The sequence below is a fragment of the Manacus candei genome, unplaced genomic scaffold (assembly GCF_025592945.1).
Source record: "Manacus candei isolate 608988 ecotype Guabito, Panama unplaced genomic scaffold, ASM2559294v1 h1tg000024l, whole genome shotgun sequence".
In the NCBI taxonomy this organism is placed as follows: Eukaryota; Metazoa; Chordata; class Aves; order Passeriformes; family Pipridae; genus Manacus; species Manacus candei.
Window position 1 is genome coordinate 5,750,153 of NW_026138072.1, and position 12,792 is coordinate 5,762,944.

At 37.1% G+C, this 12,792-nt stretch overlaps 1 protein-coding gene across 2 annotated transcripts in view; it reads left to right on the top strand.

The window, feature by feature from the left end:
• Positions 1–12,792, top strand: part of JMY (junction mediating and regulatory protein, p53 cofactor) — a 131,347-nt gene that overhangs the window by 48,968 nt on the left and 69,587 nt on the right. For both annotated transcript variants that reach the window (XR_007904626.1, XM_051788097.1), the window contains exons 7-10: positions 4,162–4,248; positions 6,781–6,876; positions 8,129–8,675; positions 10,281–10,591. Coding sequence is in view for 1 of the 2 variants with exons in the window: in XM_051788097.1 (XP_051644057.1) it covers positions 4,162–4,248; positions 6,781–6,876; positions 8,129–8,675; positions 10,281–10,588 (1,038 nt within the window). In the remaining variant the exon portion in view is untranslated. The remainder of the gene's footprint in view (positions 1–4,161; positions 4,249–6,780; positions 6,877–8,128; positions 8,676–10,280; positions 10,592–12,792) is intronic.

Consider the following 12,792-nt stretch of genomic DNA (forward strand, 5'->3'; position numbering starts at 1 on the left):
TTAATAGCAGTATCACTTTCATTTATTGAAAGCTAACTATAGATTTTTCATGCAGGATATTGCTGTTGTTATGCCAGTCTACCCCCTACTGGCTGCACAGTAGTATTAATTAAATTACCATATGAAAAAAACAGCTGATTTATTAGGGAGCTAGATTTATAGCAAACAGGCAAGGTGAAAAAAATGGTGTAGAAGATATCTAGAAAAATATCTTTGGAAAAATAGAGTTGTGATGGAATGGAACTGTTTTGCATGCAGGAGGAGTGTTCATTATCATGAATAGGCTGGTTGATGAAGTTGTTTGGGGTGTGTTCATAACATGTACTTTGATATAGGAAGCTTCCTCACGTGCTGTTGTGTTCATTTAATAGGACACCTTTATTACTTGGCAAGCCTACAGTTTAAAGCACAGCCCATGCCAAAATAGATGTTATGTAGATGTAGTGACAGCTGGCATAGGATTACTTGGTATGCTATTATTATTACTACAACAACAGCAATGTAAGAGTGTAACTACACAGAATGCTTATCACAGAATCACAGAATATGTTGAGTTGGAAGGATCATCCACAAGGATCATTGAGTCCAGCCCTTAGCCACACGCAGGACCATCCCCAGGAGTCACACCCTGTGCCTGAGAGTATCATCCAAACGCTTCTTGAACTCTGTCAGGCTTGGTGCTGTGACCACTGCCCTGGGGAGCCTGTTCCAGTGCCCAACCACCCTCTGGGTGAAGAACCTTTTTCTAATAACCAACCTAAACCTCTCCTGACATAACTTCATGACCATCTTTGTTGCCCTCCTTTAGATGCTCTCTAATAGCTTAAAATAGTTAAACACGGTTTCTGCACATGAAAAGCTCACCTTTTATTTGGGATGGTTTTTAATCTGAAAGCAAGGCTCACTGGAACTAGTTAAATACAACACTAATGCAGATCTCTTTTACATATATTACATGTTACTGGTCTTAAACATTGTAGTTTATCCAGTTACAAGGTTTGAAGCGGTTCCTCAGCTCTGCCTTTTTTTCTCTTTAATAGAAGTACAGTTTGATACTATGAAATCAGTCAGGTGATTAAAAGAGAAATGAGCATTATTTCTTGTTGCTTTCTCAGTTCCATATGGTTTATCAATGTATTTCTTGAGGTGTTGCTCTCACTGGACATAATTTCTCAGGGAGGTGGTGGAGTCACCATCCCTCGAGGTGTTCAAGAGGCATCTGGATCTGGCACTGGGTGATGGTTTAGTGGTTTAGGGCTTACAGTGACAGTGCTGGGTAGATGGTTGGACTGGGTGATCTTGTACATCTCTTCTCCCAAGCAGCTATCAGTAAGACAAGAGGGCACGGTCTTAAACTCTGCCAGAGGAGGTTTAGGTTAGATATTAGGATGAAATTCTTTACGGAGAGGGTAATCAGGCATTGGAATGGGCTGCCCAGGGAAGTGGTGAATTCTCCATCCCTGGAGGTTTTTAAGATAAGACTGGATGTGGCACTTAGTGCCATGGTCTAGCAACCACGATGGTAGTGGATCAAGGGTTGTACTTGATCTCAGAGGTCCTTTCCAACCCGGCTGCTTCTATGATTCTATGATTCTCTTCCAACCTTGATGATTCTGTGATAATACTCCTGCTTCCCAGGGCTGAGAAGGAAGGACGACTTCATATGTGCAGCAGGCTGCATTCCTGCTCATACACCCAATTATGATGGTTTTGGACTTTTTTTTGCCAGAGTTTGTTGGTTTATGTTCAACTTGTCATCTGCAATAATAATCCAGATAATTTTCTTAATGATGCCATCTGACTTTTTTATTTCATCCTTTGTTTGGAGTTACTTAATCTTGTCTACAAGTAGAACCCTGCATTTGTCCCTCTGAAATTGCAACCTTTCTTTTTTTTCTGAGACCACTTCTGTAATTAGCTGAGATGATTCAGATTGCTAATCCTGTCCTGCAACGTTTCCAGCCTCTCCTAGTATTTTTATTATTTCATGTTATAGAGATCTAATTATATCAAAGTAGGTTGTTTATTAATACAAAGCCAGCACCAAATACATTTTGGTCTGGTTTATCCTCTTTACATATTTAAAACATCTCTCATTATTGCACATAATCAAAAAGCTTTAAATACTGATGCTAAAGAGAAAATATCACATAAAATTGTGCCCCTCAAGTATTTGAGACGTCAGAAAACCCAAACCTAACTTACATTTTCTCATTATTTTATAAAACCTAAATAGAGAATAAACTATAAACATAAATCAGTAGTAGCATTACAAAAAGTCATTCTGATTCTTTTAGTATGATGAAGCTATTGCTGTGTTTTTGAAATGCAGAGATGAGGTATTTTGTACTTTTGCAGTTACAAATTAAATGGATTAACCTTTCCAGGAGTAACTCTTCTCACCGGGGAAAAAAAACTAACCTAAACAAACAGAAACAAACGAACCTAAAGCCCACCAGTGTTTAACTATATATATATATGGATGTGTTAAGAGAGGGTTCAGAGTAGATCCATGAATATTATCAGAGGGTTGGAACATCTCTCCTATGAGGACAGGCTGAGACAGCTGGAGAAGAGAAGGCTGTGGGGACCTGCACCTCAGTGCAACCTTGTTAAGGGAGCTTATAAAAAGGAGAGAGAGTGACTTTTTACTTGGGCAGATAGTTTATGTGGAAAAGGGGGATAGTTTTAAACTGGAGGAACAGTTTTAAACTAGAAGAGATTTAGATAGCTGTTAGAAAGAAATTCTTTACTGAGAGTGGTGAGACATTGGAATAAGTTGCCCAGAGAAGTTGCGGATGCCCCATCCCTGTAAGTGTTCAAGGCCAGATTGGATGGGACCCTGAGCAACCTGATACAGTGAGAGATTCCCTGACTGTGACAGGGAGGTTGTAACTAGGTGAGCTTTAAGATCCCTTCCCGTCCAAGCCATTCTGCGATATGCCTCTGATGAAGCTGGGACAGTATTGCCACAGACAGCTTTGCTTTTGTCAGTTACCTGCATACAGGAGCAACATTGATGGTCTTACTGTTCAGAATCATTCAAGACCGCATGCTATTCCTTTTCCATACAGAAATGCTGACTACCTTTTTGTGTGATCATAGCATGTCCATGGTTAGCTTGTAGGAGAACATAACTTTTTCTGCATTTTTAAGCGTCCAAAATATTGAGCTTTTTTTATCCCTTCAGTCCCTATTTTTGTGCTATTTCCCACAACTGTAATGCCTTGATTGGCGGCTGATAACTCTGTCAGCTCCTTGAAGCAATGCTTTCAATGGCAAAGCTGGATCTACCCAGTAGGTCACACTGACTGATGCCTGGGAAGCCCCATCTCTTTCATATTCTAGCTGAAGTCATACTCCAGACTGCTTCCTAACACTGCACCTTCTCAGACAACTGTGAGATTTGTTTATGACTGTACATCTGACTTTGTTGTAGTTCTGTTCTGTGTGGTGCTTATACCAGGTCTAATTTCATAGCTCATGTCTGATTTCCTAGCGCTCAGTGTTGTCCTATGAAGTTATCTATCTACCTGCTGTTTGACTGTCATCCTGTTCCTTGTCAGCTATTGTAACATGGTCTGGTTTTTTGTTTTATTTTGTTTTCTTTTTAATCTGTTCTTATTTGCAGACAATATGCTTGGTTTTAAACAGATGTTAGAGATGTGAACTCGGGATAAGAAGTGAACATGATGAAATTTGAACAGCTTTATTCATGTTCGTGCTTGCAGATTGTACATGCAAAAGATGAACTGACACCTGTAAATGGGAAGCTCTCTATTTGCATAAATATTAATATGCGGTATAGTCAAGAGTTAGTTATTATCCATGTGTGAAAATACATGGAGTTAAACAAGGACTTTGTGAAATATCAACAAATTGGTGTTTGTTGCCACTTTCGTACTAGTACTGTAGAACAGACTTTTCAACCAACCAGCCGTCACTTGTGTATATTCTTTGAACAGTTAAAGTAGTAGGTTTGGATTTGTCTGGCTTGGTTTTGTTTCAGTTATGGTTTATTGTAAGTTAAATTAGCTTGTCTGAGATAGGCTTTGTTGCTTTTATTTTTCTAGGTGCTGTTTGCTAAATGTGACATTATACTCTGTAAATCTATATGTGAAATACATATTTTATAGGAAATGTTTTGTATCATCCCTACAGGAGATCTGTATTGCAAAGCATAATGAAAAGATGCAGCAGCGTCACCAGAGTGAGGAGGAGTACAAAATGCACCATACTGTTCAGCTAGTAAGTTTGAGTTTTCTGCTCTTGACTTTAGCCTGTTGTTAATTGCATGCATTCCTCATTATACATTTATTAGGAGAGCATTCAGAGTGATAGCTCTTTTAAAAAGATGGTGTGTATCCCTGACCTTTGCACAATGGATTTCTGTGTCATATTATGCTGGTAAGAGGAGTATATATATCTGTGTTAGGATGACACTGGAACCAAGCAAGTAAAGTCCTTTAATGCTAAGTACAGTTTGAGTGATTACTGCTAGGGTAAGCTGCATGCAGTTTGTTATCGCATACACATGGATGATTCTGGACAGCTCTGAGTACAGTGGAAGGTAGGTTATATGAGTAAGGAAATTATACACATTTATTCTCAAATCTCAATAAGCTTGTTCATTGTTTTTCTTCTTTCTACACAAGAAATTACTTGAATTATGTTATATAAACGTTTAGTTCCAGCTGTATGCTCCACGATTCTCTGCATAGTCTCATAGCAGAGGATAGGCTAACTAGTCTAACCCTTACACCGAACACAGCAGACTTTATCTTAAAGAATATTCAAATTCTGGGCTTGGTCCCAGGAGCTGATATAGTATCAATATTTAATAAAGATCACTGACAAAGATGCATTGAAATCTAAGTCTCTTTAATTCGGGGTTCAGTTGGATTAGTGAAAGTGATTCTGTTTCATCCTTATACATTTTTAACATTGATACATTTGTCCAGGAAGTCATCTGCATAATTTATTTTATGGAAAGGCTACTTGTCAAAGACTGTACGTATTGGAATACTCTTTCAGGAACTTAAAAAAAAAATATTTTTTTTTTCAGTTCTTACAATAAGGCAAAGAAATTTGCTGTGCAGATTGTGGTCCATTTATCACTCTTAAAAATAAGACTCAACAAAGCCAAAGGACTTTCTTGTCTCTCAGATACTACAGAGGTTTAAATCATGGAGTTGCCTGCTTGTATTATGTAAAGAATTATGCCAATTTTTAGATTTTGTGCGGGGTTTTTCTGTTAATGATGTGACTGAAAATTTCTAACATTATTGTAAAATAGGTTTTAAGTCACTGGTTTTCATAAAGAATTTTGAAAAGATAACCTCAAGAGAGTCCAAATTTGAAACCAAATAAGAATTGCAATTTCACTGTTTTATGTAAAAGCCAAGCGAAAATAAATAAACAAAAACCTCAAAATAAAGAAAGAAAACCCCTTGAGTTTGCAACTGCTTCAGGAAGTTTAATCTGAATGCATATGTAACATTCAGGTGTGATGATAGAACTACTCTTTCTTCTTGTTATAATCTTTATGCTTCTATTTTAACATTTTTGCCCCATTGCTCTGTTACTTTCTTTTTACTACATGCTTCTCTTCCTCTTACCTTTTCTTGTTTCCTGTCCTTACTATTTTTCAGACATGTTCTCCTCTTTCTCTCCCTAGTGCATCTATACTTAGTTCCTTACAAATCACAGGAGTTGGCTCTTTATAAAGGACACCAGGCCACTAGCTGACTTATGAAAATGTCAGGCAGGCAGACACTGCTTTTGACTGAATGACAGTAAAAAGTTCACAGAAGTGATCATAATTTTTAGTTATGAAGATGTGCATTTAAAAGTAGTACTAAATACTGTGAGACATTTAAAAATCAAAGTTACTGTTTCTGCTCAGGGTTTTTTCCTTATAGTCAGCGCTTACATCACTTTTCCTGATAGCTTCCGAACTTGCATGCAGTGAATTTCACCATCTGTTAACTAGCTTCCATGTCCAGTAAATTTGACTGAGAAGTTAGCGTTTGTTTCAAAGGTGTAGTAAATTTGATGAAGTTTTCTGAGAAAGGATGACTCGTTAAGGAGATGGATCCAAAAGAGTGTTTTCAGTAAGGTAAGATTCCTCCCCCAAAAAAACCCACAGCTGTCTTAGCTGCAAGGAAGAGCTTCAAACCTTTACTTAAGTGCAATTACATTAGTTCAACCTACATTAAATAATGACAGCTTAAGTTAATACAAAACTTAAATTTACTGTTGTAAATGTAAATGTGAAAACATCTACTTAATTTGCTCAGTATTGGATTAAAAACCTTGTGACACTGAGTTCTGTGATTTCTTGTACTGTGAAAATACTAATATGACTTGTTTAAAAGGTCAGCCTTGCAATTTGGACTGTCATTTTGTTCTTGAAATGAGGGAAAATGGATACTGGTTTGCTGTGTGACTAATTTATGCAATTTTTAATTCAAAGGGGCTTCTCTCAGCATAGCATTCTGTCACTTAGTCCAGGTATTTCTCATCTCTCAAGGCAGCAAGTCTTCCAAGTGTTCCCATTGGAGATTGAAATATTTCTTTCCTGACCTTCGTGAAACAGGAAGTGTATGCTGTTTTTAAGAGGAAGACAAAGGCCAATTTTTGAAGTTTGGAAATATGTTTATTTGAAAAGTAACTTTTTAAGTAATTCCTGACGTAGTAGAAGAGTTACTTTAATTTTTTTAATTACACCAAATAGAATGTTGGATGTAATATTTGCATGTTTTCCATGTATTTTCTCAGAAGCGAGATCAATTGCAAGATGAAGAGGAAAGAAAGAGCTCCTGGGTTAGTCAGGAACGACAGAAAACACTGGACAGACTTCGTTCATTTAAGCAGGTAACAGAAGAAGAGTTGTTCTTTTCTGCCAGTTTCCTTCACAAAAGAAGCTTTCACTAATTCCAGGACTACACTGTGCTTCGTTGTGCAGTTAACTGTTCTTTGGAAAATTCATAACAAAATATGGCATTGAGGATAACAGGTTCCTCTCACTGTTGCCTTCCCAGTGCCATAATAAACTTCTCTTCACTCTTACACCTATACCTTGTGACAAGACACTTAGCAAATGTTCCTAGAAGAAGTATAATCTAAATGGTAGAGCATTAGCATCTGACATACCCCCCTCTCTCAATCTCACTGATTGAGAGAATACCTGCCAATACCTGCCCCTTCCTATTACAATGGAAGCACCAGAAAATGGATAGAGTGAAGGGGAATGAAGGGGAAAGAATAAGGAAAGGGCTGAAAGTGCAAGAAAACAGAGACTCTATTAATTGGTGAAGCCTTTTTTTGTTGTTGTTGAATATATAAAAAAAGGTATGAGAAGTTTCTTTACTGGAAGGTTGTCTTGTTTGGCATACGCTCCTCATGTCCTTATTGTTTGCAAGGCTCTTGAATTGCGTAACTTCTGTAAATTAAAGCAGATTTACTTATTTTAACCAGCAACTCTTCATACTTTATGTATGAAAATGCTTATATTTTTACATATTACCGCTTTAGCCTACCACAGTTGTGTAGAATATGTTAGACCTGTCTTTCAGAAACAGTTTAATTTTTTGCCTGAAAAGGGCTATGGACAAAACTAATATGAAAAGACAGATACTGAGGCAGCAAATTTAAGAACTAAATACTTTGAAAGTCTTAAAAAGTTTGATGTTATCAAGACATACCTTTTAAAGCAGTATGATTCACATTAAATGCCAGTATATTAGGTCAGGGAGACTCTGACTGGTCTCACAGACCTCATACACTTTCAGAGGGAGCCATTGACTAGTGCAAGACGGAATTTTGAATTTTAGTTTCCGGAAAAAAAATATACCTTCTGGTTCTTAGAGAAATTCTAATACCAACCCATGTATATCCCTGAGAAGACCAATCACATGCAAATTGTGACTTAATTAAGAATAAAAATCAGGAAAATTGATTTATTTTTTTTTCTTAAATAAAGGTGGGGATATCTTTGCCTTGATTTTATGTACAGAGCAAAATGAAAGTTATTTGTCAGAAAGGCAAAACCTAACGACAGGTACTTAAAATCTAGAATAGTTCATTGCATGTACTTACCTAATCATCAATACCTTATTCACTTTAGCGATACCCTGGGCAAGTCATACTTAAATCAACCAGACTACGGCTGGCTCATGCAAAAAGAAAATGTGCAGCCAGCTCACTGTCCTGTGTCAATCAGCCTCAATCTTTGCCAGCAACCATAAAAATCCAAGAGAAAAGTGAAGAGGTGGAATCAGAAAGTGTAGTTCAGCCTTTGCAAGTGCAGGAACCTACAAGCTTAAAACAACTTGAGGATATCTCCTTGCCTCGTAATGGTGTTACCTCTGAACTGCCCCATGTCAGCACTTCTCCACTCACCAGTAATCAGCCTCAGCCGGAGGCTGTTACTGGAGAACAGCTTCCAGCTCCTTTGCCTCCACCACCTCCACCTCCGCCTCCACCTTTGCCCTCCAAGGAAGAAGCCACCAAATCCTTAGAGAAAAGTGACAGCTTTGTTAAACGCGTGGAGAAAGGAGTCCAGCACTCTTCTGGTGTCCCACCAGCTCATCTGTTTGATAGCAGTCAGCTAGTCAGTGCCAAGAAGAAGCTTAAGAAGACTGGTGATCTAGAGGGTTTACAGAGGAGGAAAGGTAATGTTTTAATTTCTGTATATTTAATTTTTTGTTGCCAATTTAAAAATTGTAATGCACATCCATTCCTCTTTTGAATTGCTCTGTAGGAAAGTGTGTGCTGTGATTTAGTAATAATAATTTATTATTAATAAGGAAGTTGTTAAATCCTTTTCAGTTGACAGATACTGGCAACTCAAACATTAGGACAGTGTGGCGTACTTGAGCAGTAAGAAAACACTTAGAAAACTGACTCTGTGGTATACCACATTAGATTAGATAGAAAATGGAGCTAAATGCTGTCTAAAAGATTTTTTTTGTATCTATTTACTGCCAGCACTGCAAATCTTATATGCTTCACCTGAGGATGCAGCTTTTTTAATAACAGAGTAACAATGATTTTTCTGCAGTCCTATTGTTTATTTTACATTTTATCTTGCAATTTTGTATAAAGCACCTATTGTGCGTGCAGTTTTATATACATCATAATACGACAAATATAAAGTCAAATTACATCATCCCTCTTAAGAGTATTGTTACTGTCTGCAGCAGCACTCTACCTCTGATCTGTATCCCCTGAGATGCTCCAAGTCTCTCAGTGGCTTCAGAAGGTTGTCTGTGTATGACAGACAAGTGCTTTACAGTCCTTCTTTCCACTCTCAAATGTGCAGTCGTATGTTCTTTTATTTCTCTCTTTTCCTCATGTCTATTCTAACTGTCTGAGCCTGTACTCTAATGGACAGAGCTTACTCATAAATGCAAAACAGGTTTTAAAAAATGTGTTCTACAGTATAAAAAGACCCCTGGAGATGGATATTCAGGTATAGATTTTTAAGTGCTGCACATTTTATGTTCTGGTGTATGTGAGCTATTTAAACCATTGTACTTTATTATAACACATTCTCTGGGGTGGAGATCTTGCCTTCTTATAGCTCTTCAAAGACCCAAAGCCCGTGTTTTATTTCTTCAGAAAACTAGTTTCAAAATCAGGGATAAAGGAAGGATTTGCCATGAAGTATTATCTTTCACTTCTCTGTTTAATTAATTATGAAGGAAGGGAGTTTTTATAGGCATGATGTGACTAGGTGCTAATACGTTTGTGAATCCAGAGAAGCAGGAAAATGCATGCTGTTGCAGTTGTCTGTATTGCTGTTTCCCTCACCGGCATGTCGTAGTAGTCATGCAGCAGGCAAAATTAGCCATATAGTGTGAGTGATGAGAATGGATTGCACAGTCCAGTACCTGAGGTACCTAAATGCCTAAGGTAAAACTCATTACATGAGTTTTAAAGTAAAAACAAAAAATACTTTCATTGTGTTGGATTCATTGCAGTTTATTTGATTTTCCTGATTGCAACCAGGAAAGCCACTTTTTCAAAAAGCTTTACTACCTGCCTGATAGGAAGTTAAGTGGTTACAAAAATTATTTGTCTGTATAAACCAATTTTGACCTGGTAGTAAGGAAGATAAATTTAGAGGTGGAAATGGTATTGGGGGAACCATTATACTTATGGTGAGGGACCATCACACTGATAGTATGTAGCTACTTTTTGATCTCTAGGAAATGAAAATTAAGGCTGATAAAATTTAGTAAAAATAATACTGAAGGTCTTTTGATTTACTGCAGTGAGTTCCCCGATGGATGAAGTGCTGGCTTCCTTGAAACGTGGCAGCTTTCACTTAAGAAAAGTTGAGCAGAGAAGTCTTCCTCCTTTTCCTGATGAAGATGATAGCAATAACATCTTGGCTCAGATCAGGAAAGGAGTGAAACTGAAGAAAGTGCAGAAAGATGTTTTGAGAGAATCCTTTACAATTCTGCCTGATACTGACCCTCTGACAAGGAGCATCCATGAAGCATTGCGGCGGATTAAGGAAGCATCACCTGAGTCAGAGGATGAAGAGGAGAGCTTGCCTTGCACAGACTGGGAAAATTAACCTGTAATTAAACTACATTTAAAAAAAATATTTCTGCAACAGTTTTTCTATAACAGTAGCAAATAAACCTCAGGTTGTTCATTTTAGGAGACATAGTACTTACGTGACTAAACTGCTTGTCATCCAGTGTGATAAAACATACATGAATTTTGTATCACTGACTTTCCAAAGAATTTAAGGTTTATAATAAGGAAAACTATTTTAGACAATATCTTAGCTTTTTATTATTTGAGTACTTTTGCTGAATATTGACAGGACTGCTCCTAGAAAAAGCTCTATTTTATTTAGTAAATTTGAAGGGACAGTTCCCAGCTTACCAAAAAGCTTTAAAAAGCAGCACAATCGCTCTTGGACGCACCTTATACTTACATTTTACTTACTTCCAGCCTTATAAAAATTTGGCATGTCTGTCACTTCACGCTGAATAACTCTTAAGTGAAGGACAGTTAAATTTGAACGCTGAACACATTGAAATCTCATGGGTTATCCTGTGTGACTGACTTTGTGATAGCTTGGTTTCAATGTGTAAAATCTCTGACTTAATTGAATTTCCAGGCTATAAACAGTAAATATACAAAAATTTAATTTATACCTCTACTACTCATATTAATTCCATCAACTTGCATTATACTATGCTAGAGTGCCTGAAAGTACAAACTTCAGCAGATGAAGTTAATGATTTCACAACAAACTAAAAATTGGCAAGAGATAAGTTTTCAAAATTATGTCTGCATCAGTAGCAAAAAGAGATTCTTGATTGCAGCAGCATACAGCACTGTTCTGCGATGGTTCTTTTCTGCTACTGGCACGTGGATGAACTTAAGTATCAGTGAAGGTTCCCACTAAACTTAAAATTTGAGAAACCAGAGGTATGACAATCTGTAAAGAATTTAAAAATCTGTTTGGAAATCAAAGGCTATTTTAATAGAATGGAAGACAAATATTTGTAATCCTTGCAACACAGCTAGCAGTAGAAAACAGATAACTTTTGAATGTTCACAATCTGGCATTTCTACCCTGGTTAGTTACTACTGTAGCTGTTGCTGTTTAAAAACTGATTGGGAACTTAGCATATCATCTGCTGAATGTTCTTGTGTATAGGAAAGGCTATGTCTCAAACTGTTCTATTGGTATGCTATTTTTAAATAATTTAAAATTTTTGAAAAGGAAAATAAATGTTGGCTTTGTTTCCTCATGAACTAGCCATTAGCCACCCTAATGATTTACTATTGTTTAATTATGCCTTGCTCCCTCTATTCCGTACTCAATGTACTGCTAGTTTTGGAGTTGAAAATCCAGGAGTGGAGATGTACTTAACTCTTGCTGAAACTCAAAGTGAAAATAATTTTGCTTGGATATAAATATATTTGCTTGGATATATCCATGTGTACTGAAAAATCCCACTACCACAGCCCTTCAGAAATCAAGTGACAACTGTAAGAAAGGACATGTCTTGAAACTGACTTGGCTTTCTTAGTGCAATTATTCTAATTTCTTAGATAATGGACCAAATTTAAAATTTGTGATTTGACTTTATGATTTTAGTAGATCTTTTTTACTGTTTAGGATCATCTTTGCTTTTTTTTTTTTTCCCAAGATAAACAGGAGTTTTCCAGGAGTGACTTTACATTTTTTCAATCTAGTTGGTTGACCTCTTAAACATTTTCTATTAGAAGTGCATTGTCTTAGAATTCTTCTGTGGTCATTGCCATACAATGTGAATACACATTTTCCTCTGCTATTTGCAGGCCCATAAAGCAGTTCAGAATGCAGGCTGAAAATCACTGCCATGCAGTCTCTTTAGTATGCTGGTTGTTGTCTCCTTTTTACCAGCCTATATCCTTCTGGGGTCCCATGAAATCACTTGGACCTAAAAGCAGGATTGCAGTGTCAGAGTTCTGAGTGTGTGCTCCTTGGGAGTTCTTCATACATCTGGGACCTGCTTTCACTTACCAGTCTCATATTTTATTATGAAAACAACGCTATTTTCATGCGGTGAGATTACTCAATAGATAATAGTCTCAACTGAAAAATAGTTGTACAAAACAGCTAACAGCTCAGAAAGGAAAAGCAAGGCCCTGCTATGGAAGCATGTGAAGTGATTTGGGAGAACAGAGAGGGAGACAAAACTGTTGAGAAATTCAGCTGAATACTTTCCATATAGATGAGAGTGCTTGCTTGACCAGACTGGCTTAATAGAATTC